Source organism: Boleophthalmus pectinirostris, unplaced genomic scaffold, assembly GCF_026225935.1.
Source record: "Boleophthalmus pectinirostris isolate CB_2022bp ecotype Guang Dong unplaced genomic scaffold, ASM2622593v1 HiC_scaffold_421, whole genome shotgun sequence".
Lineage (NCBI taxonomy): Eukaryota > Metazoa > Chordata > Actinopteri > Gobiiformes > Gobiidae > Boleophthalmus > Boleophthalmus pectinirostris.
Window position 1 is genome coordinate 1 of NW_026571363.1, and position 25,000 is coordinate 25,000.

The 25,000-nt window shown below is 39.3% G+C and overlaps 3 protein-coding genes across 10 annotated transcripts; 1 reads left to right on the forward strand and 2 right to left on the reverse strand.

The window, feature by feature from the left end:
* Window positions 1-1,202: 1,202 nt before the first annotated feature.
* Window positions 1,203-10,015, forward strand: fasn2 (fatty acid synthase 2; the record flags this gene model as incomplete). Its single annotated transcript, XM_055162229.1, has 5 exons — window positions 1,203-1,444; window positions 1,780-1,940; window positions 2,856-3,062; window positions 3,207-3,388; window positions 4,380-10,015. Coding segments are annotated over 5 exons (6,318 nt in total), but the record flags the coding sequence as incomplete, so codon positions are not given.
* Window positions 10,016-10,464: 449 nt separating this feature from the next.
* pks1 (polyketide synthase 1) lies at window positions 10,465-19,920 on the reverse strand. Of its 8 annotated transcripts, XR_008633295.1 has the most exons (9): window positions 19,806-19,920; window positions 19,579-19,726; window positions 19,349-19,502; window positions 17,443-17,603; window positions 16,617-16,820; window positions 16,364-16,545; window positions 11,260-16,291; window positions 11,051-11,141; window positions 10,834-10,974 (listed from the first exon to the last, which is right to left on the reverse strand). XR_008633295.1 is itself a non-coding variant. In XM_055162225.1 (8 exons), exons 2-8 carry the CDS (start codon window positions 19,634-19,636, stop codon window positions 10,957-10,959), a joined length of 6,018 nt encoding a protein of 2,005 aa, XP_055018200.1. In that variant the 5' UTR covers window positions 19,637-19,726; window positions 19,806-19,920; the 3' UTR covers window positions 10,465-10,956. The 8 variants fall into 8 exon arrangements, 7 of the variants coding, with proteins under 7 accessions (XP_055018200.1, XP_055018199.1, XP_055018198.1 ...); XM_055162225.1 differs by having other exon boundaries at window positions 10,465-10,974; window positions 11,051-16,291; XM_055162224.1 differs by having other exon boundaries at window positions 10,465-10,974; window positions 11,039-16,291.
* Window positions 19,880-24,922, reverse strand: LOC110170055 (ATP-dependent zinc metalloprotease YME1L1; the record flags this gene model as incomplete). Its single annotated transcript, XM_055162222.1, is given in 16 exon segments — window positions 19,880-20,667; window positions 20,742-20,828; window positions 20,921-20,994; window positions 21,224-21,350; window positions 21,427-21,575; window positions 21,679-21,834; window positions 22,030-22,142; window positions 22,390-22,452; window positions 22,634-22,766; window positions 22,849-23,001; window positions 23,081-23,254; window positions 23,580-23,663; window positions 23,767-23,917; window positions 24,038-24,147; window positions 24,224-24,325; window positions 24,713-24,922. Coding segments are annotated over 16 exon segments (2,027 nt in total), but the record flags the coding sequence as incomplete, so codon positions are not given.
* Between the last annotated feature and the right edge of the window lie 78 nt (window positions 24,923-25,000).

The window sequence follows — 25,000 nt, forward strand, 5'->3', positions numbered from 1 at the left end:
CTGGCACTTTACACAAAACTGTGAAAAAAGTGAAGGAAGATTTTTAAACCTGTTCCAAACTGGAGTTGCTTTCTTTTCTGGTTTTGCAGTGATATTTACCAGCCTCTGCACGTTTACCAAACCAAACGCACGTCATGACAAACACAGATGCATTTGTGCACTTTTGTTAGGTGAACTTCAGCCAAATGTGGCAGTAGGTCTGTTCTGTAGATCTGCTCTATGCTGTAAACCTGCTTTGTGCCAACACTGTAACACAAATTTAGACTCGTTTTTGCTTCACGTTTGGTCTTGCTCTTCTAATCAGCGCGCACTGTGGAAGGGGCTTGTTTTCGCTGTACGCAGGAAGGAGCGGAGTGTGAAAAGGCGAGGGGCGGCGTGCTGACGTGAGGCAGATGGACAGGTAGGATGTTTAGGAAGTTTAACCTGCCCTGTGAGGCAGGCTGGTACATGAGGGCACACGCTGTTGCAGACAAGCCGTGCGTAGGGAGCGTGTGTATTTGTGATGTGCCGTAGAGTCTCTGCGGGCTGCACTGAGCGCACAGGCTGCACTGAGATGCCCCACACGCTCTCGCACACCTGTGCAAGTTTATTGCCAACAGCAACGGCCGTAATGAAATATGATCGCATTTGTTGAGTGTCAGACCTTGAGTGAGAGACAAGACCGAGTCCTAACGCGAGTACGAAACGAGACACAGCGATCTACCCACACGACCTTGGCGATCGACTGGTAGATCGCGGTCGACGTATTGAGCACCACTGATTTGAAGGAACGAGGCCATTGCCTGTTGCCACCCGGACGAATATCAGATCACTCTGCCAGTCATTATATACTACACTGTAGTGTAGTATACACTCGACAATGACATAATATTTGCAGGTAATAATTAATAAATTTTAATAAAAAAAAAAAGTGATATTGGATAATTTCTCACGGCACACCTGACGATCTCTCACGGCACACTAGTGTGCCGCGGTACAGTGGTTGAAAATCACTGGGATAAGTGAAGATTTAGTCAAATTGCTTAAATGTTTTTTTTATATTTTTAAGTTTTCCTATTTTTATTTTTTCTGTTCCTTTTTATAGATTTTTTTTTCTTTTTTACTAAATAAAACTGAATAATTTTATTAATTATATGAAATTATTTATTTGTTATTTTTTAACGTATTACATACTAAAAATGTATTGTTGCTGTCATTTTTAAACCGTGCTTTTAGAGCTAATTTTGCCAGTAACTGGTGTCTGCAATATTGTGCAGCTTCACCAATTCAGTAATTCTTCTGTCATTTTAGGAGAAGGCCCAGACAATTTCTGGAAGGTCCTGGTGGAAGGTAGGAACTGTGCAGTGCCTATCCCCAGAGAGAGGTTTGACATGGACAGCTGGTATGATGCTGACGAAAACAAACCAGGCAAATCACGAACGGCCAAAGCTGCCCTCATCGATGGGTAAGATCAGTTCAATCACAATGTAGTTAATACAATATTAAAGGTGCACTGGGATAAGAGAAACTTTCCCACAATGGAGAAATTCTAATGTTGTAAGGCACAGTTCAAGAACAGCAAGAGAATAGAAATATGAAAAAAAATCTAGATAAATCACTATCAGAAAATAGGCTTAAACATTATTAATACACACAATTGAATAAATATAAATAAGTAGATATAAAGCTACATTATATAAGGTTAATGCTTACTTTGGAACATTCTAAATGCGAAAAGTTGCACAGTACACCTTTATTACTGACTGCATAAGTGACTTCACTGTCTGTATTATTTTGCAGGTTCAATGAGTTTGACCACAGGCTGTTTGGGGTCAGTGACAGTGAGGTGGAGCAGATGGACCCACAGCAGAAGCAGTTGTTGCAGTGCGTGTATAGAGCCCTGGAGAATGCTGGACTCCCTCTGGAGAAGGCCAGTGGCACCAGGACTGGAGTCTACATTGGTGAGTATTTTTTTCTACTTTCACTTTCAAAGACAACATTTTCTTATAATTTTAGTGCATCTTGTGAAATTAACCAAAGTGTGGTGGAAAGAAAATGCCAAATTGCTAATTATAGAAATAGATTATATGTCCTGTTCTTCCCACTTCTATAATTGCGCTATCGGGGGCAACTTGTCAAGAGAGGTAAAGGTACGCTTTATTGTCAACAGAGGGAATTTATTCTCTGCATTTGACCCATATGGGGGACCATATGATCTCCAGATCATTTAAAGATATGGTTTCTAACAAAATACATATAAAAATAAGCACAAATATAGCCGCAAGTAGCAATGACCGCCCTTGCCTGTGCCTAAGCCGCACCCTGATTCCAGGGTGCGGCTTAGGCAGTTTTAGGCAAAACTGAATTTTGTGCCAAATTTCAGATTTAAAAAAAAACTTTTTTCCTCCCAAATAAAATTTTATTTCAATCTGTAGGGGGCACTAATGTGCTAAATTATTTTTTTCACAGTAGCTTTAGGACAGAGAGTTTAAAAACTGTTTGTTTGAGCAAATGTGTGTGAGCTTGTGGGCGTGTGAGAAGTGCGAGTTTTAACAGTTGTCAAAATTTCGTGAGTTTTCTTCATTGTTCACTGGGTGAAAAATGGGTGAGTTGGTTAGGAAAAAAATTAAAAGAAGAATATTCCGATGTGAGAACAATGTTCCGCTTTTTTTTTTTTGGCTAACAAACTGTAAATTTTTGGAAAGCTCTGACACTTTCCCACTTCAAGAGTCCATGGTCACTATGGGCGAGTCACATCACGTCATTTCACCTGGCCACTAGTAGCATCACTTTGCAATTTAATAGGCCCTTTGCCAACTTCTGGCGCTCGGGCCTAATAACAAAAGACTACATAATGGTTTCATTATCTGCTACAGGTCTTATGAACCGAGACTATGAGACAAACGCCGCACATGTGCACCCCAGTGTGATAAACCACTGGACAGGCACCGGACTGGCCATGAGCATAGCAGCCAACAGAGTATCCTACATCTTCAACTTCACCGGACCCTCGATGTCCATAGACTCCGCCTGCTCATCTTCTTTGGTGGCTCTGCACTTAGCGTGTCAGGGTATCAAACAAGGTACCATTTGCATATACTGCCATCCTATATTTTTGGTGATCTGTTATAGGAAATTTTCTGATTTTAAAGAACACATAATATGCATTCATGTGGCACAAATATAATAGAATATATGTAAACGTACAGTGTGACATGTGTTTTCAGGAGACTGTGACATGGCTGTGTGTGGAGGAGTCAGTGTCATCATAGAGCCCAGAGTGTTTGTGGCTCTGAGTAAAGCCAAGATGATCTCTCCTGATGGAACCAGCAAAACCTTCTCCAACAAAGCAGATGGCTACGGCAGGGGAGAGGGCTGCGGAGTGGTTCTGCTCAAGCCACTGAAAAAGGTGATATTACTGAAGATCTATGCTTTATTTACTTAGATAGTTATGAGATGCTGACACCTTCTTGACCTTTATATCTGAGTGCCTTGGATCTCTTTTTATTCTCTTCTAGTTTACTCACCCCCTGGATCCTCTAAGAGCATTTGTGTAACATTTAATTTGACTCAGAGATGACTCTTCCTGATTTTTATGCTATTACACTTTTCTGCTTGGAATACTATTGAGAAAACAGCAATGTTAATCTGGTGGAAAAGGAACTACTGAAAAGGGACAACAACAAAAAAAACAAAAAAAAGAAAAGGTTCTGCCTAGAAAATTATTAGTAGCCTAGTAATTGCTTTGCTATTTTTGGAATTAATTATTAAAGGAGTGAGACCTTCAGGGGATTTTTTTCTTTGTTAAAAGTACAAAACAGGTGATTCTTGAGGACAAAGCTCAAAAGAATAGAAGACTGTGAAGAGCTTACCTGTATAGAGTGACTTAAAGGTCCTGTTGGTGTCACTTGTGGTCATACTTGGACTCTTATTTATTTATGTTTTATGGTGAATGTTTGTATGGTGCTTATGTTGTTCTCTTGTCTTGTCTTTATGATAAAGCATGTGATCCCTTGTCCCAAGACAAATTTCTCTCATGGGTGACAATAAAGGATTATTCTTATCTTATCTTATGATAAAAAGTCCTTCACTGGTTACTTGGAATGGGCCACCGAGATTTTCTTCAGGGAATATCAATGTTTAAATTTATTTTACTTGGTGGACTAGTTTGAGAATATCTAAATAAGGGACCATAAAAAAATATTTATAACAAACATAGCTTGTGGAAAAAACTATGAGTATCAAAAGTTTAAAAAAGAATCTATGAAAACTGAGGATTAAACCAAGGTTCCAAACTCTCTTTTCTATTATAAGAAAGTGAATTATTGCAAACAGGACTTAATTCATTGAGCCATAGACATAAACTGTCTTTTTTTTTTTTTTTTACATTTCTTTGACAGGCCTTAGAGGACCATGACCATATTTGGGGCATCATCAGTAAAACAGCCGTAAACCAAGATGGCCATTCTGTTAGCCCCATCACCAAACCCTCCATGTCGCAACAAGAGGAGCTGCTTCACCATATCTACACTGAGACTGACCTGATAAATGTTCAGTACATTGAGGCGCATGGGACCGGAACACCAATAGGAGATCCAACTGAGGCCGGGAGCATCTCAAACGTCATAGCTAAATCCAGACCACACAACACTGAGACCCTCTGTATCGGTTCAGTTAAAAGCAACATCGGCCACACAGAATCAGCTGCTGGGGTTGCTGGACTTATCAAGGTACTGTTAATGATGAAACACAAGACTATAGTACCTTCAGTGTTTTACTCTGAAGAGACTGCAAGTGTAGATGCCAAAGCCCTCAACATCAAAGTGCCCAAGAAAGCAGAGAAGTGGGAAACCAACCATGAGAGGGTTGCAGGAATTAACAATTTTGGTTTTGGGGGAACTAATGCCCATGCTATTGTCAAACAGTGCAAACAAAAAAGCTTCACACCAAAGAAAGATCTGATAAAGAACCAGCAGAAATATTTTGTCTTGTCTGCAAATTCACAAAAATCCCTCACTTTGATGACGGAGGACACTTTAAAACATCTAGATGCAAATACCCAAACTGATCTTGATTCTCTTTTGTATACCTCTGCTTGCCGACGTAGCCATCAAAAGCACAAATACAGAAAGGCTATTATGGTTTCAAATGTATCTGAGCTCAAAGAGAACCTAAGAGCCAACATTAGCAAAAACGTTAGCCCCTCAATTTTAGAATCAAAATTGGTATTTGTGTTTTGTGGAAATGGCGTCACCTACCATGGAATGTGCAAGCAGCTGCTAGTGTGCGAGCCTGTTTTTAGACAAAAGATAATTGAGATAACAAAACTTCTACAAAAGTTGAGTCCACTGAACATTTTGGAGACACTTGAGAATAACATAGAGAGAAGTGATTTTAACAACCCGGATGTTGTCCAACCTCTTCTATTTGCAATTCAGATTAGCCTTTATGCTCTGTTCAGACATTGGGGTATAAAGCCTGATATCATCTTGGGGCATTCAGTTGGAGAAGTTGCAGCCGCACATTGCTCAGGGCTTCTGTCACTTGAAGATGCAGTAAAAATCATCTATTACCGTAGTTCTCTACAGAGAAAAGTTACTGGGGGAAAAATGCTAGTGGTCAGCAACATGGCCGTGTCGGATGTGACGCCTCTTCTTTCACAGTACTCAGGTAAAATATCCCTTGCAGCAACAAACAGCCCACAATCTTGCACTCTTGCAGGGGATGCAGATGCAATTGAGAACCTTCATAAAGACTTAAGTACCTCAGATACAAGTCAAAAACTTTTTCTCAGAGTGCTGGATGTCTCAGCAGCTTATCACAGCCACATGATGGATTCAATTCTTGAATCCATTAAAGAGAAAATAGGCTCTTTAAGTGTCAATACACTTGACACTGAATTGTTCTCCACAGTGACAGGAAAGGAAGTCCAAGATGGTGACTTTTGTTCTGGGGAATACTGGGCAAGAAACATACGAGAGCAGGTAGCTTTCGAACAAGCCGTGAGGTCAGCCACCAAAGGGAAAAAGAATACAGTCTTTCTAGAGATAGGTCCAAGAAGAGCTTTGCAGAGATATATCATGGAGACACTGGGTAATGACACCACTGTTCTTGTGTCAGCGCAGCCTGGCAAAGATCACGAAACTGCAGTATCTGTGGTTTCAAAGTTGTTTGAACTTGGAATTCAGGTAGACTGGGACACATTTTACAAAGGGTATGAGACAGTGCCACTAGATTTCCCCAAGTACCAGTTTGACACCTCTGAAAGAGATGTTATAATTGGTGCAGCTCAGGAAAATACACCTAGTAACCACCCAGTGCTCTGTAAGAAAGGCAGTGAAAGCAACGTTTTCAGTTCCAACCTCATGTCAGACTTTTTGTTTTACTTGAAAGAGCACAGACACAATGATATACCGATTATTCCAGGTGCCTTCTATGCAGAGTTGGGTTTGGCGGCGTTCATGGCGAGTGCCAAGCCTAAAGTCCCACTCAAATCTCTTCAGGTCAGTGTCAGCTTTCACAGCCCATTTGTTTTTTTGCCAAACTCGCCAGAAATGAAGGTGCAACTTCATCAAACTGAAAAAGGAGCAGGTTTTTCAGTGTTCTCTCAATCTGCCATGTATGCATCTGGCACAGTAGTCTCAAGTAAAGATAAGTTGATTGAGGAGGAGAGAATTTCACTAAAGTCCATCTACAAAAGGTGCACCTCTGTAGTAGGCTATCAGGAATTTTATGGTTACCTTTTAGCTGGAGGTTTCAAATATGGAGATGTCTTTCAAAATAAAGCCAATGTTCACTATGGAGAAGATCTGAGAGAGGCGATTTCAGTTGTGACTGTTCCAGAGGCTTTGCGACCTCAATTGCATGAATACTGTATTCATCCAGTGGTCTTGGATTATCTCATGCAACTTCTTCCAGTGACAGTGGAGAACATTTTTGCAGGCAGACCAGGTTTTCCCGCTAAAATAGGCAGCCTTACAGTAATGGAACCCTTGGAAGATGAGATGGTGGTCTATCTGAGAGCGACTGACATAGGGCTAGATCATTTTGAGGTTTGTGGTTGTTTTGCAGACAAAGAGGGTAAAGTCTTGGTTGAAGTCAAGAATGTTACCATAAAGTACCTTGGCAGTCAAACTCATGTAGTTGAGGAGTACTTCTACCAGAATGCTTTCAATGTAATTTCTGAATCAATTCCAGTCACTCCTCCACCTCGTGCCTTGGTCTTCTGTGACTCAATGGGCATCTCCAAGGCCCTACAACAACACTTGGACTCAGGGTCTTGCTATGTTTCTTTCACACATGCAGAACAGATCTTGGCTCATGGTTTTCCTTGTCTTTTGGATAATCTTAAAATCAAGAGCAAAATGCTACACTTTGATGAGGTGTTGTATTTATGGGGCATGGACAACCTTACATCAACGGCACCTGAAGCGGTCACGCAAAATTTAGCAAACTACTGCGAGATTTTCAGACAGATTGTTCTTGAGCTAAAGAAAATAAACTTTCCAAACTCCATTAGAGCAGTGACTTACCATGCATCAGAAATTACTGTGGACAACATCAACACTGGCTTTGCTATCTTAGGTATGACTCGATCTTTTTCAGCTGAAATATCAGATCTTTCATTTCAGCTGATTGACTTAAACACTGTCTCTGCTGAGGACATTGCAGCTCTTTCTCAAATTCTAAGATCATTTCCCTGCAGTAAGCACCCAGAACTAGTGGTCAAAGATGGACTGGTTATGAAGCCTTCTATTGTCCGTACCCCCCCTCAGATTTGTAACAGTTCAGAGCCCATGTTTTCCTCATCAATGTCTGAACCTTGCATTTTTCAGACAACTGACGCTCACAGAATAACTAACATTAGTGCAATTCAGAGTTTTGATGAGGAACACCTAAGTGATACTTCAGTTGAAATTCAGCCAACCAACATTTGTGTGCATTCATCTGATTACTTCCCTGTTAGCCTTTCACATCTAAAATTTGGCCAAACACTTTACTGGAACCAGCTCTCAAATCAGAAACACAAGGTGATTGCTCTTGATTTTAGTGGCACTGTAACTGCAGTGGGAGGCAGTGTCAAGAAACTGAAGGTTGGAGATCAAATTGCATGTTGTTTTCCATGTACAGCAAGTAGTAAGATTAGAGTAGCAGAAAATCTGTGCTATAGCATCAAACGCTTTCCATTTTTTCAGAAAACACCTTGTGTTTCTTTCTTTGTACTTGCATGGGAAATCTTACACAAGGTTTTACCTAAAGCCAAACACGACATAGGAATCATTTGCTCAGTGGCTGATTCGGTTCTAATCAAAGTCTTGACCTTTGCTTTGAAACAGTCTGGTCATTCTGTTGTTGTTGGGACACAGTACAATGGCTCATTCGTAGATGTTAAAAAGTTTGATGCATTCATTATCCTACCTCCATTTCATGAGTCATTAATAGCTAAGATTCATAGCTTTCCTAATGTTCAACATGTTGTCATCATCTGTGAATCACAGTTCTTGCCCACTCCTCATGAATTACAAAGTTTAAATGATCTTGTGGATGTGCAGACATTACAAATGACAGCTATCCTTCAAAAAGGTTCACTGACTACTCAGAAACCAAAGGTTTTGCAGTGGCTGAAGTCGCTGAATTTCAGCAAAAAGTTCACAGTAGAGAGCTTTACGTTTCAAAGCTCTAAATCAGAAATCATCCAAAGGAATGGCTCAGAGAACCCACAGTCATATTTCAGCACTCCAAAAATTGGCATAATAGAACTTGTTAAAGACTCTCAAATACCACTGCTGCCATCAAAGAAAAAGCTCTTCAGAAATAGAGCTGTGTACATAGTAGCAGGTGGTCTCTCTGGGTTAGGCTATGAAACAGTCAAGTTCATCTCACAAAGAGGTGGTGGGAATGTTGTTATACTGTCGCGAAGTAAGCCTTCCTCTGAAGTGCAACAAGGCATTAACAACATCAAAAACCAGTGTGGGAACTGCATCATCAGCCTTGAGTGTGACATCTCTGTGCCTGAACATGTGCAAAGAGCAGTCCTTACCATCAGACAGAGGTTTCCCGAGTGTCCAATCCGAGGAGTGTTTCACAGTGCAGTTGTTTTGCATGATGGGCTGATCGAAACACTTAACCAGTCTTTGTACGAGAAGGTTTTCAAGCCTAAAGTAAATGGTGTTCTCAATTTGCACAATGCCACAAAACACTGCCAGTTAGATTACTTTGTGTGTTACTCATCCATCTCAGCATTTTTAGGTAATGCATCACAAACCAATTATGCTGCTGCCAATACATTTCTTGATCTATTCTGTCAGTATAGACGTAGACTTGGCTTACCAGGTCAGTCAATCAGTTGGGGAGCCCTGAACCTTGGCCTTCTCTTGAACAAAGAACATTTTCAGCGATTTCTGGAAGCAAAGGGAATTATGGTATTGGATATAGGTGAGATTTATAAGAGCCTGGAGCAATGTCTCATCTTAAACCAACCTCAACAGGCTGTTTGCAGGTTCCACTTCAGAAATATCAGGTACAATATCCTTTCCCAGAATGCTGCTTTAACTATGAGGTTGTCAGCGCTAGTTGAAGAGGCATTCCAAAAGAATAAGGAGATGGAAGCAGAGGGGAAACAAGTACATTCAGTGTCACCAAAAGAATACGTGACCTCTCTAATTAGTGAAACCATTGGCATAGACAAGAGTGAGCTCAAAGATGACCTATTTCTTTCATCTTTAGGAATTGACTCGATGCAGGCAATGACGCTACAGAATCTGATCTTTCAGGAAAGGGGTCTAAATGTGCCATTGGTGAAGTTGCTTGATCCAAATGCAACAATCTCCACTGTAGTTGCCATTCTTAGTGAAGGAAATGAAGGGGAAATCATTTCCAAGTCTGTTCCAGCATTGCAAACAGATGAAATTTTAACCAGGTTGTAAAATCAAATAATTTTGATGTTTTTGGTGTACTGGAATTGTATAGTTTGAATTCATATATTATTGTAAAGCCATTCTGTTATGTAATGTATGTACAATTATCTGTGTTTTCTAAAAAGTTATATCAATACCTTTTCTCCTATTTTATATTATGGTATAAATAAATCTATTCTATCTATTCTACATACGACATGTTTACCAAAATAAAAATGTATATGTAAAACATGCTGGCATTCTACTTGTGCATCCTCAAACACATACTGTATTACCAACCTTTTCCATTCAACAGTCCAAGGTTAGCTCTTATCAGTGTTTTGCTGATGCTTCTGATTGTGATTTATATAATAGCTATAAATGAAAGTATTAATATTCCAAGAGAATAGATTTAGATAATACAACTTGGCAGAACCCACTGAAGATAGTCATTTAAATTATAAAGTTATAAATAAATCAGGTTATGCAGTTCAAATAGTCAATAAAAATGTTGTAGTAGTGTATTCAAAATGATTTATTGACAATACCTGTACATTTTTTTCATATTCCTTTAAGTGATATCACATAATCCAGAATGTAATGGAAAAAAACTAAAACAAAAGCTACATTGCATAGTAGTTAGGCATTTATATGAAAATACTTCAATGTGTCATATTTATAACAGAACATTTAAGAATGTAAACAAATGTGTCTTTCTATTACAGTTACAATTCTTCATCAAATCAAGAAGCTCAAGACTCCCAGCTTCCTAGGGAATATTTTTCACAGTTAACACATATAGGCATATATAATGTCAATGATATGAACACATTTACATATATGTATAAATGTGTGCCTTTGTGGGATTATAATTTAAAATTGTGGAAAAAATAAAATTGAATTGAAACTGAATTGAGGAAAATTGAGAACAACTGTGCATTTATACTCTTTCTGGGCTGTCACATATTCACATTCACAACAGCAGTTATCAGGGTTGTTAGTGTGCATTTAGGGTCTAAGATTTTGACCAGAGGTACACTGACACCTGTCTCTTGGAAAACCTTATTCTGCAGAGTCATGGCTAACATTGAGTCAATGCCTAAAAAACAAAGAGATGTGTTATCATTTAACTCATCAACACTGACATGAAAAAGATCACTCACTATTCTTCTCACACGCTTGTCAGTTGAAGAACTACAGACAACAGGGGCTTCACTCTCTAAGACATCTTTTAGTTCAGTTTGCACCAATGCTGACAGTCGCTTTCTGAGAAACGTATTTTGAGAAAGAACATGTTGATGAAGATTCTTGAAATCGAACTTGCAGATCATTTGTTGAACTCTGTCCATCAAAAGACACATTTTCAGTGCCTCGTGAACCTCACCAACATCCATTACCATCAACCCCTTTGTTGTCAAGAACTTTTGGAAATTGTCTTTGTTCAGCAGAAGACCAAGATTTAAAGGACCCCAGTTAATAGACTGTCCAGCAAGTCCAAGAGTTCTCCTGTACTGACAGAATATATCAAGAAAAGAGTTAGCAGCTGCATAGTTACACTGTGAAGCATTGCCAATGAAAGAAGAAACAGATGAGTAGCAGACAAAGTAGTCTAGCTTGTAGTGGAGTGTGGCATAATGGAGATTTAAAGCACCACAAACCTTAGGCCGGAGCACCTTCTGGAAGAGTGATCTATTAAGATTTTCTATAAGACTATCATGTAAAACTACAGCACTATGAAAAACTCCTTTGACTGGACAAGATGGGAACCTCTGTTTAATTTTCAAGATGGCTTTGTCAACCTGTAATGACTCTGAAACATCACATTGGAGATTCAAGACTTCAACTTGGAATCTTTTCTGGAGTTCTTCAATTGCTATCTGAATCTTGCCTGACGGACTACTTCTGGACAGGGTTGTAATGCAATCTCCTCCATTCTCAGCAATAAATTTCACTGTCTCCCACCCTAAACCAGAGAGGCCACCAGTCACAATGTAAATGCTATGTTTCTTGAAAAGTGGTTTTGGCATTGGTTGCACAGGAATGGTGAACATAGGACAGTCCATTTGACCACGGGCAAGAGCAACTTGCTTTATTGCATTTGTAGTAAAGTAGGATTCTGCATTTTTATCCTTCACTTTGGATTCAATACATTGATTTTCTTCTCTTTTTAGCGGCAGAGATTCTGCAGCAAATCCAAGTGATACCAACCAGTTTGAGATCATTTTGTTTTGTGCTTGAAGTTTGGCTTTTTGAAGGACATCAGAAACATGAACTCTATGTACATGGATGTTGTCATACTTCGCTGTAAACCTGTTCAGAGACGGTGAGGAGGACTTGTACCCACTGCTGACAAAAACAAAGTGTGTTTCTTCTTTATGTTGGTCAAGACTTGCAATGCAAGAATCCTCAAATGGTGCTAGAAAAACAACTGCATGGCTCCTGTCTAAATGCTCTGTACTACAAACAAACCCTGATGAAACACTCCATCCTGAGCGGTTTGCTGTCAATGCTAAGACTTTCATCATGGTGGAAGCTGGGTTTGAAGAAATAATAGTTAACTTTCTGTATTGCATCTTCACATTAGCTAGCTGTCGTTGTAGAATCTCCCATGCTAACACAAAAAATGAAACACATGGCGCTTCTTTCAGATATGGAAGTACACTAAAACAAGCTGCTTCTGGAATTCTAACCTTTGAAGACGATTTTACCGGATAGCATGAGGCAATGTGATCTCCAACCTTAAGATTTTTGACATTGTTTCCAACTGCAGTAACAATACCACTGAAATCTAAAGCCAGAAGCATGTGTTTCTGTGTAACATGCTTATTCCAATAGAAGGTATCACCAAATTCTAACTGCGAAGCGCTTACAGGGAAGTAATCAGCAGAATGAATGCAAATATCTGTTAGTTCAACTTCAACAAATCCTGAATCCAGATCAAGACTTTCACTGGTGTCTCTTGGGAAAGCAGACAGGTTGGTGATTCTGTAAGGATCACTGGTCCAGAGTGAGAACTCTTTTAAATTCACAGAGTGGACATTATTTGAATTTGTGCATAAGTCTGTCACAGGTGTACGAACTATTCTCATAGTTTTAATCTGACCATTTTTGATTATAACTTCTTGTTGAGTGCAGGTATTCAGAACATAAACCAGAGCTTCAATGTCATCACTAGTAACAGATGTGAGATCAATCAGCTGAAACGTGAGCTCTGGTATCTCTGCAGCACACGCCCTTGTCAGTCCATGAAAAACAAAACCAGGGCTGATATAATTCACTGTTCCTTCACTGGATCTGTAAGTTACAACCCGAACAGTACAGGACCACTCACTATCTTTCAATGCTAAAATAATTTGTTGAAACTGCATACAACAATCAACCAATACTTCTAATGTCTTCTCTGATGTCATGTGACTGAGGTCCTCTACAGCCCACATAAATATGACATCGTTTAGAATGCATTTTGAGGTCAAAACTAGATCTTTGATGCTTTTTGGTGTCCAGTGTGGTCTTTGCTCCACAGAAATAGACTCAGGGTCCAAAAAAGGTCTGAGTGCTTTTGCAAAACCTAATTTGTCTTCAAAAAGGATGCATTTTATCTTGCTTAGTGAGGACTGTTCTGAGGTGATTGACAAAGTTTCATTGTGGAAAAACAGTGACTGCTGAACAATGGAAGAAGGATTCATAAATGAGATTCTCACTCCTTTAAGTTCAACTAGCACTTTTCCTTCTGTGTTGGAAAAACATCCACATACCTCCAAAAAATCAGGGTTGACTTTAGATGCTCTTAGATACATAAGCATTTGTTTTTGTAGAGGTCCTGTGATTACAATGCTATCAATGGCTGTTGGGTACCCTTGCTTAGCTGTTAACTCTTGCATAGCCACAACTGCAGTCATTTGTAGAAAATAGTCAAGTAGTACAGGGTGAATGAAGTACTCATGGAAGTCTTTCAAAAGTTCCTCAGGGACCTGTATTGGGGCTATTGCCTCTTTGTATTTACCCCCATAGTAAACATGATGGTGCAGTTTGAATATGTCACCATACTCGAAACCTGCTTGCCCAAGGGTTGAATACATTTTATTGCTCTTGATTTCAGATGTGCACCTTTGAGAGATTGTGTCAAGACAAATGCTTGATTCTTCTAACAATGGGTCTCCATCTGAGCACCTGTAGGTACCAGATGCATGTGTTGAAACTGAAGAATCAATATAGAATGTACATTGTTTCTCTGACTGATCAAGTTTCACTTTTAACTGAAGGTTATCTGAACCAAGGTAGCACAAAGTTTGAAAATCTATGCCAAGCTGGAGTGAAGATACTGGCATTTTGGGTTTAGCACTGAATAGAATTGATGCATAAGCCAGCTCAACATAAAATGAACCAGGTACAATAGCGGCACCATTATTTTTGTGCTCCCACAGATATGACATTGCAGCTAGTGAAAGGTTGCACACAAATATATTACTATGCTCACCTGGATTTATAAGAGGATGTGAAGACCTAGATATTTGGTTGCCTTTTCTTAGATGTTCAAAACACATCTCATTCTTCATTGTCTGAAAAGGATAGCCTGGGAGCTCTAATGGTATTGTCTCACAACCCTTGTAAATTTTATGCCAATCTACATTTACACCCAACTCAAAAAGCTTTGCAACAGTGGACAGAATGGTTCGGCTATCTTTCTCAGGCTCTGTGCAAGATAAAACAGTGTGACGTCCTCCTAAAGTTTCATGGATGCTTCTCTGTAGAACCTTGCGAGGGCTGATCTCTAAAAAGACCATATTTTCCAAAGATGTCTGATTCTGTGTTACTGCTAACAAGGTTTGGGTAAACAATACAGGTTGCCGCACATTCTTTGCCCAATAGCTTCCTGTGCAGAAGTCACCAACTGAACTCCTCTTTCCCGTCAATGTAGAAAAAAGTTGGCATTCGTTGTTGTTGGCTTTTAATGATTGAATGCTCCCTTCAATCTGATCTAGTATCGGGTCCATTTTAGGACTATGGTATGCTGCTGGGACATCTAACAAATAGAGAAACACATTTCTATCTGCAAACATGATTGCTAACTTTTGATGCAAGATATCTATAGCGTCTTCCTCCCCAGACAAAGTGCAAGACTGAGGACTGTTGTAAGCAGCTACGCAGACACTATTCTTGAATTCAGCTAGAGCTGTTAGGACATCTTCCATTGCTACATTACCAACAACAAGCATTTTTCCACCCCTAACCGTATTCTGAAGAACACTTCGATGATATATCACTTTGACAGCATCTTCAAGAGACAAGAGGCCAGAACAGTAAGCAGCTGCCACCTCACCAACAGAGTGACCGAGAACTATGTCAGGTTTGATGCCCCACTCTTTTAGAAGTGTAACAATACCTGCCTGAAGCGCAAAAACTAGTGGCTGCACCACATCTGGCCTGCTAAAATCATTCTCTACGTTATCACCAGCTAACTTCTGGCTAATGTTGATGTATTTGTATTTACTGAAAGCTTTCTCAACTTCCATAATCTTCTCTCTAAAAATTGGTTCAAATCTTAGCAGCTGGCTACACATCCCTCGGTACGCTACTCCATTTCCGCAGAACACAAAAACTACCTTGATTTCTGGTTTGGTTGACTCAACTTTTGTTTTTATTGCAAGTTGTTGTTGAAGCTCAGAACTGGAAGTGGCTAAGAGTGTTTTTCTATATTCATGCTTTGAGTGACTCCGTCCACAAGCTGAAGTGTATGACAGCTCTTGCAAGTCCATCGTATTATTGCTACTAAGTTTTTGTTGAATGTTGCTAATAGATACTTGTAGCAATTTCTCTGTTGCAGCTGAAATTACAAAGGGTTTTGGACAAGTTTTTGGTATTTGCTTTGGAATAGACCTGTGTTTGTACTCCTTCACAATCGCATGTGCATTTGTACCTCCGAACCCAAAGCTATTAATCCCAGCAACCCTTTCTGAACACCCATTCGTCTCCCATCTTTCAACTTTAGTCAAAATATTCAATTTCAGAGTTTTGGTATCTATGTTAGCATTTTCGTCCGAAAAAAACAAAGAAGGTACAAAAGTTTCATGCCTCATCATTAGAAGTACCTTGATAAGTCCAGCAACTCCTGCTGCAGATTCTGTGTGTCCAATGTTCCCCTTTACAGAACCTAGCTTTAACATGTCTGTAGCAGACTTAGCTTTAGCAATGACATTTGCGATGCTACCAGCCTCAGTTGGATCTCCTATCGCTGTTCCGGTCCCATGTGCTTCAATGTATTGGACATTTGCCAGGTCATCTTTGGAGTAGATTTGACAAAGCAACTTCTCTTGTTGCAACATTGAAGGCCTGGTGATGGGGCTAACATGGTGGCCATCTTGGTTTACCGCTGTCTTGCTGATAACGCCCCATATTTTGTTGCAGTCACAAATGGCCTAATGAAACCAAGAAACATTAGCATAATTAGCATTTGTTTAGGTACAGAATGTGTTGTTGATAATGCTTACATTTTTCAGTGGTTTGAGCAGAACAACCCCGCAGCCTTCTCCTCTTCCATATCCATCTGCTTTGGTGGAAAAGGGTTTGCTAATTCCTTCTGGGGAGATCATTTTAGCTTTACTAAGAGCAACAAACACTCTTGGCTCTATGATACAGCTAACCCCACCACAGAAAGTCATCTCACAGTCCCCTGAAAGAAAACAGATGCAGTTTACAATAGTATACATGTAGGATACTGATAGCCATTGGTGAACATATTACCTTGTTTCAAAGATTGGCAGGCCAAATGCAAAGCCACCAGAGATGAAGAACATGCACTGTCAATTGCAAAGGAAGGCCCAGTTAGGTTGAAGGTGAATGAAATTCTGTTGGCAGCGATGCTCATGGCCGTTCCAGTGGCATTGTAGTGGTTTATAGTCGAACAGTTGTCACTTTTAAGAGTTTCGTAGTCTCGATTCATCAGACCTGGGATTAGAAGTGGGCAGATTATTGAAATATCAATTATACTGTGAAGGTTGTTTTGAAGCTATGCAAAATTTGTATTAGGGATCACCAATCCAACTGGTATCGCATATCAGCGCTGCTTCTGAAAAATTTGCTGGATTGGATAACAGCTTCCAAACATCGGATATCTTGGTTAGACATATTAAATGATGTAATAAAACTAGTAGTTGGTCTTAGCTGGCCCAAAAAGCCTCATAATGTTTGAAGTTATATTTATACAAAGCTGTTCTAAAGTTAATAATGGGATAGGATAGCACATACATAACAATCAATTAACTTCCAATTAAGGGTATAAAGTGCTATTTCTGCTCTTTAGTGGGTAATTTTACAGTAATTTCATATTTGTCTTTTATTTAAAAAGTGCTATTTCTGCTCTTTAGTGGGTAATTTTACAGTAATATCATATTTGTCTTTTATTTAAACCTCAACAAATACATTTAAAGAGATATTATCACACATTTCAGTTGGATTTACATCGTATTTGTCTGAATATTGAGATACAAAAAAAGCATATTAATTTTTGTCAACATATTACAAATAATACATATTAAGATATATTGCACAGTAACTATCAGCGTGTTACCTATTATAACACCAGTTCGGCTTCCACTTATGCTCTCCATTGATATCCCAGCATCTTCCAAGGCTCTGTAGGTGCAGTGGAGTAGAAGTTTTTGCTGAGGGTCCATGAAGTTAGCCTCTGCTTCAGGGATGCCAAAAAACTTGTGGTCAAATTCATTAAATCTAGGAGAGAAAAGTATATTTTAATAATCAATTTTATCAGAATGGGTCAAAGCATAAAGACTGTCTAAGGACCATTACTTTGTGTTTATAATTTGAGTAATTTTATTTTGAAGAACCAATTTACCCATCTTTGACTGTATTTATTATAGTAAAGTGGGTTCGGAGACATATGAACCTGATCCAAGATAATATTAATAAAATAAGATTCTGTAATCTTTTAATTACTTTTACGTAATGTGCAAATATTCCTGGCTATATTAATTACTAGAGCCCGACCGATATATCGGTTGGCCGATATTATCGGCTGATATGGGCCACTTTAGGCATATCGGCTATCGGCTTGCTGATAGGGGCCGATATTTCAGGTGGGCATGTTATACCTCGTTATAAAGCTTAGACTCTCTACATTCTGTTCATTTAATCCAATTTACAGACAGATAAATGTCCTAATATGTGGCTCCACATCAGTATTTATCTACGGAGTCATTTGTCTGTGTGTGTCCGTACTGTCCCTGAACACACCACAGAGTCGCGTCACTCACGTGTGTTTGTTTACACCTGCAGACACAGATCCAAACACTGAGATTATATTCTTTTTACGGACAATCGGTTTGAGTCTGGATTAAAAGGACATTTATTAGTGCAGATTTGTGATGTGAGGAGGAGCCTGTATGAGCGGTGAGTGTTGGAAATATGTCGACTCTGAAGCTAGTTTTTGTCATTTGTTATGGGTTAGCTGCTGTAGCTCCCGCACATAAACAGACTGTTTTCTATTGGTGTGTTCTAAAGTGACTATATTGGCCGTATATTTGCTACTGGACCTGCACTGATATGTAAATGAGCTGTGAATTATGACATTTGCGCATATAATTAATTACCGCGGCGCGCACGTATTTACGGCTAAAGGCTAATAGCGCTACTTTCTTTACTAGTTATGGGTCCGTCGCGAACGAAATGACTCTTAGAACCGGCTCTTTAAAGGGAACGACGGGAGCCTGATCCTTATTGGGAGCCGTGTTTTCTTTTTCTCACTTTTTTTCTCTTCACGCCGCGTGCAGACTCGTGGTTTGACAGCGGCAGCGGCTAAAAACGAAACTTTGAGAAATTTGCGTGTACGTAGGATTAAAAACAAAAAAACGAGCATATTTGACTGTAGTTTAGCATAAAATAAATAAGTCCCGGTTTAGTCCTTTTTTAGTCCTGGTTTAGACCTGGTTCAGTCCTGATTCAGTCCTGCTTTAGACGTGCTTTAATCCTGCTTGCAACAAAACAATCTGAAGAGCCACTTGGGAGCCAAAAGAACCAGCAGCTTTTAGTGAGCCAAGCCAAAAGAGCCGGTTCTCTAAAGAGAACTGGAATACCCATCACTAGTGTCTAGAATGTGATGCAAAAATGCCATTAAGCCAACCTACTGTCTGTAAATATGATGTAAAGAGGCAGAATAACAATAAGTGTTGCCTAAATAAACCCAATTTAAAATCCACCAGAGCCAAACCTAAGTTTTTTAAACAATTCAACATTTACAGTGCATTTTTACATCACTAAATATATCGGTGATTATATTGGCTATCGGCAGCTCCAACTTCCATTATATTGGTTTCATATCGGCCACAGCAAAATCCATATCGGTCGGGCTCTATTAATTACTGTCTCAATGAAGGTTATATATAGTAAGAATCTAAAATACACAGAAATACGTCTATATTTAAATCAAGGTTACCAGTCATAAAAGCTGTTCTTCTTACCCATTAATAAAGGCAGCCTTCTGAGTTTGTGTTTTCCCAGGTTTGCTATCATCAGGATCATACCAAAGAGTGGAGTTGAACCTTTCTGTTGGGATATCACTTGCACAGTTCCTCCCTTCCACAAGGACCCTCCAAAAGTTGTCTACCCCTTCACCTAAATATCAATAACATACATTTAGTAAGCAAATATATAAATCCTTTTCAGTATTGTTTTAGTAAATTCATCTTACCACCAGGAAAGTTACATCCAATTCCAATAACAGCAATGGAATCCTCAGGCTCATCCATTATTCCAACACTTTAGTCCATACACTTCATCCTTACTGCTGCCTTGGATGTCAGCATGTGAAGTACTACAGCATTTGTCAACCTGCCAGTCTTTATAAGCACTCAGTCAAGCTCTCCATGCAGTACAATAGGTCTATAGACATAGGCCTCATTAACTTGTTCCACTCACCTGAACGTGAAAATAGGCCTAGTAATTGTACGGTCACAATTCTTATTCAAGGAAAAGACAATGCAGTCACAACACAGAGTTCGAGTAACCTTTATTTGAGCTTGCAGAAGTCCTCCTACCAAAACAAGAGTGAAGGCAAGTCTTCACACTTACAATATATACACACTTTACTTCCTCACATTATCTGTCACAGTCCATCATTATGGGGTATGGCCTTCCAAGTTCGAACCTTGGTGTTAAGTAAGAAAATAATGACACTGATGGGCACTTAAAGTAAATAAAAAGCTACAAGCATATCCGATACGACATGTACCCTGCTAGAGTTTAATGGTACATTCAACATGAGGTATGTAAGGTCTTGGGTATTGAAGTCTAGAAAGGAAAGTCGTGTATTAATATAATATTATATAATGTACTGTGTCTGTTTTAAAATCATTGCATTTACCCAATATGTTTTAAAGTAAAACGGCTTTTGACCTGAAATTTAAATTAAATTCATGATGCCATTATTGCCCATTCAAATAACTTTAAAACCAGCTGTATACATGTAAAGAAAAGCCTAAACAAAATAAAATGGGAAATGTAGATTTGGTAATGACAGAAAAATACACACAGAAAATGTGAGGCCTCCCAAAGGCCTGTGCACATTTGCACAGCAGAATATATATATATTTATATATGTACACAGTATACAATATTCTAGTCAATTAAGGTGAGGTATTCAGTGGTCCAGGGATTTGCCCTCCAGCACCATCTGGATCTCTTTAGCATCCAGAGTTTCATATCTGAGCAGAGCATCAGCCAGTGTTTTGTGCTCCTTACTGTATGTCTTCAGGATGTGTTTAGCTCGGTTGTAGGAATCCTGGAACAAGACAAAACATTGTTAAACTTTTATACCTGACCACATCTAAAAACTAATGAAATGAAATGATGTACCTTCAGCAAAACTCTAACTTCCTGTTCTATAGCAGCTTGAGTCTCAGGGCTCTGTTTGGAAACATCTCCATAGGTCATGACGCCAAGCTGCAGGGGAAAAAAGTATTATCATGAAGTCATAAATAAACCAAATGAATCAAGGGCAATATACCTCTTCGATGTTATATAAAACGGTTTACCTTGTCACTCATTCCAAATCTGGTCACCATCATTTTAGCTATTTTGGTAGCTCCATCGAAGTCACTGGAGGCTCCTAGAGAATATTAGAACATTCACTTTACCATGATATACATCTGTTGTATTGAACTGTGGTATATAGTCAGACATTATGACGCAGGTTTGGCTTTTCAGGTCAGAGGTTCATACATATTCATATCAACTACTCATTCTGCATTTTAGGTTTTACTGTACATGTACTACATTATAAAAATGTTGTATAATGTTTATACTACAATATATGGAAACACTGTGTGTTTTTGCACCTGTGGTGATGTATTCATTTCCAAAGATGAGCTCCTCAGCTACTCGTCCTCCCATACTGACATCCATCTGAGCCAAGAGCTGAGCCCTGGTCTCACTCCAGCGGTCATTCTCAGGAAGCAGTGACACCTACAGGTCACAATCATTTTCTTTTACACTTCAATACAAATTATACTGGGAACTGGAGGCAGTTAAATCTGCTTACATGTCCAAGAGTAGGCCCTCTGGGCATGGTGGCCTTATTGATGGGCATTGCATCTTTTGTGTAGTAGGCCACAATGGCATGACCAGACTCATGGTAAGCAGTGATTGTCTTATTTTTTTTGTCTATTTCCACACTTCTCCTCTCAGGACCTACAGAGAACACATATACATAGAAAATGTGATAATCCTGTTTCCTATGCCTCTAATGTAACAGTAAGTCTTTTGAGCCAGGATAAGAGCCGTGTGCACTCACCCATGAGAAACTTGTCTTTAGCGAATTCCAAGTCCTTCATTGTGACCATCTCTTTCCCATCCACAGCTGCCTTCAGGGCGGCTTGGTTCACCAGGTTCTCCAGCTCTGCCCCCGAGAAACCCACAGTGCCACGGGCAATAATTTCGGCATCTACAGCTAAAACCACACAAACAGCACAGCATAGGATTAACAATGGCGGCATTTACAATTCAAAGCCCTCAAAAGGTCAGTCAAAATTTTAATAGTACATCATGTAGGATTTGTACTTTCCTGCCTTTCTTCAGTCAAATTCAACCACAAAAGGTATATTTAATTATGTATTCTAATTAAATAAAAATTACCACTACATACCAGTATCCACTTTGATCTTGGATAAGTACCAGTTAAGAATTTCAGTGCGTCCTTTCACATCTGGATGTGGGACAGTGACCTGCATGTCAAATCTTCCCGGTCTCACCAAAGCACTGAAAGAAGAGTATATTTCTTTAAATGATTAATTATTATACATGTATAAGTTGCAGCAAAACTAGAATTTCCCTTAAAATCAATAAAGTATCTTTCCCTCTCTGTCGCTCATAAGTACACAACTTTGCTTTGGTTCAACTTCAAGTACAAAGGTTAGGATGGCTGGATAAAGCAAAGAACAATAATATTTTGGTATGTACTACAGTGGATTTTGGCTTATGTCATTAAAATTGATTGTGAACATACTTATCCAATGCTTCTGCAAAGTTAGTTGCTCCAATAACGATGACACCCTCATTTGGCTTAAACCTGCAAATTCAACAAATGAGGGAATAATGAATCAAACAAGCTGTGTAAAATCAATATCCTCAACACAACCCCATTCTTGGCATCCTGACACACAACACAAGCTGAGAATAACAAAAGCCTTTCCAATTCAGTAAGTAGCTTGTTTACAGTAATCATGTAAACACACTGCTGAGAAACTGACCCATCCATTTCAGCCAGCAGCTGGTTGATGGTTTGTCTGGAGTAAGGATGCATAGGTGACTCAATCCTCTTCCCGCCAACACTGTCCAGCTCGTCAATAAAGATTACACAGGGAGCATTAGCTTTTGCCTCTTCTGCAAAGAGCAAACATAAAACACTAAGGTCAGCAATTGTACACCTTTGGAAATGTAAAAAAAAAACATCTAATTAACTTACTGAAGAGATTCCTGATGCGACTTGCTCCCACACCAACAAACATTTCATCAAACTCTGAACCAGAGGCATAATAGAAGGGGACATCTGCCTCTCCAGCTACAGCTCGAGCTAAGAGGGTCTTTCCTGTGCCAGGGGGGCCCACCAGGAGGATACCTTAAATAAACAGATCTATTTACATTAGCATATGGAATTATTTTAGACTTTTATAATTGGCTTGATAATATTATTTTACCTTTGGGGAGTTTTCCACCCAGAACAGTGAATTTCTGTGGGTTCTTCAAAAACTCAACAACATCTTGCAGTTCATTTTTTGCCTCCTCCACTCCTTTGACATGCTCAAAGGTCACATTCTTCATCTGAATGGGGTCAACAGCAGAGTCTAGGCCAGAGGTGGTGCGGAACCTCACTGTCAAACCAGAAAGAACAATTTAGGTAACAGGTTCTATACAAACCTGACAAACATGAATAGCTAAGTTCATATCTAAAATGGTAGCAGTCATACCCATGCACAGACCACAGAAAAGTTCTGCGTAGTTATAGTTGAACATTAGCACAGTAACAGTCATCTAACCACTGAGTGGAGTTATTAGCAATTCAAAAATTAACTCAACTGCCCACTGACTTTTCATTTTGTGAGAAAGCATAACAACTAACAGGTTTGGTATAGGATGAGTGGAGAAATAGGAAAGAAGTAAAGGGAAACAAACCAGCATCAGAAAAGGACCCTTTACCCGAGAGAAACGGGGTTCTAGACAGGCCATAAATGCCAATGAGCAGGAGAACAAACAGGACCAGCCGAGTTCTCCTAAGTGAGTCTGTCAAAACAGAGAAGACAAGCTGAGTGTCAGCATCTCAGCACCCTATTATATTGATATTAAAAAACATATGACAAAATTGCTGCCTATTTTTCACACTAGCCTTGGGTTCTTTGTGTAAAAGCCTGAGATCTCAGAAATCCCTCAGCAAAGCCAGTCTTGAAAGCATCTTGCTGGTTGTCTGGAAGACCTTTGTGTTTCGCCAGCTGATCCAGTGATTGTACATCTGGCGTCTTTTCTCTCTGAAGTAAACCCTGTAAAAGAGGCAAAGATATTACTTTATTTTATTTTCCTGAAACATCATTTGGTCAGGGTTATTATAAGCACGAAGTGTATGGGGAATCAAAAGGTTAATTGTGACATGCACTGCTGACCTTCATAAAGGCTGGTGTGTAGGCCTCTGGCTCAGCTGGGCTGTTATAACCTGACTCCAATCGTCTAGCCCTGGACCGGAGAGTCTTAAAGCCCCGACTCTGAATCCATACTGAAATTAAAACAATGTAAAATTAATAAAAAATTATAGTATGCTAAAATAATTACTAGACTGGTGTGTTTCTCACCAGGCAGGAAGTGTAGCTGTGAACAAATATCCTTTATAGGACTGTGATACTGTCTGTGCAAAATTGGCTGCCCAAACACCCCCAATCTTTTATGTGCAAACCCTGTTAGAGAATATAAAACAAAATTGCAAACAGTTTATGTTATGACAAGATTGACAATGACTATCAGGTATCAACTTAAACAAATCTAATATAGTAGTAAAAAATTGACCTCAAACTTTTCCATTTACTTTGTGGTTACAAATTAGAAATTTGAATACCATTTTGACATGAATAGCAGGAAGATCTATGTCAGGCTGAAGATATAACCACAATGTGAAAGACACAGAGGAATATGCTATACATTGTAATTAAAAGTAAGCAGCACAACATTCTTTGTTGTGTCCTGTGTGCTTAATCAGATATACAATACAAATGCAGCAAGTGTATGAAATATATGTGGTGCTGCTTGGTCCTGCTTTCATAGTAGACTCTTGGCAGAATACTGACCATGCTTGTTGTGGAAAAAGCTGTGAGAGGAAACATGGCTGGTCCTCCATGCCGAAGGAGCAGAAAGAGGCTCTTGTGGTGCAGGCAGTAATCTGCTGACCAACTCCTCCAAATGACTCACATTTATATCGGTCAAGCCGAGGTCTCTCAAGTTTACACTAGGCTGTCAAACAAACAGGAACAAATTTAGACACAAGAAAGACCTGAAATCTGTGTAAAGGCATTTACATTAACTGTCTATAGGAAACAAAAATACTATATACATTAAGGAGATCTTATGAATAACAG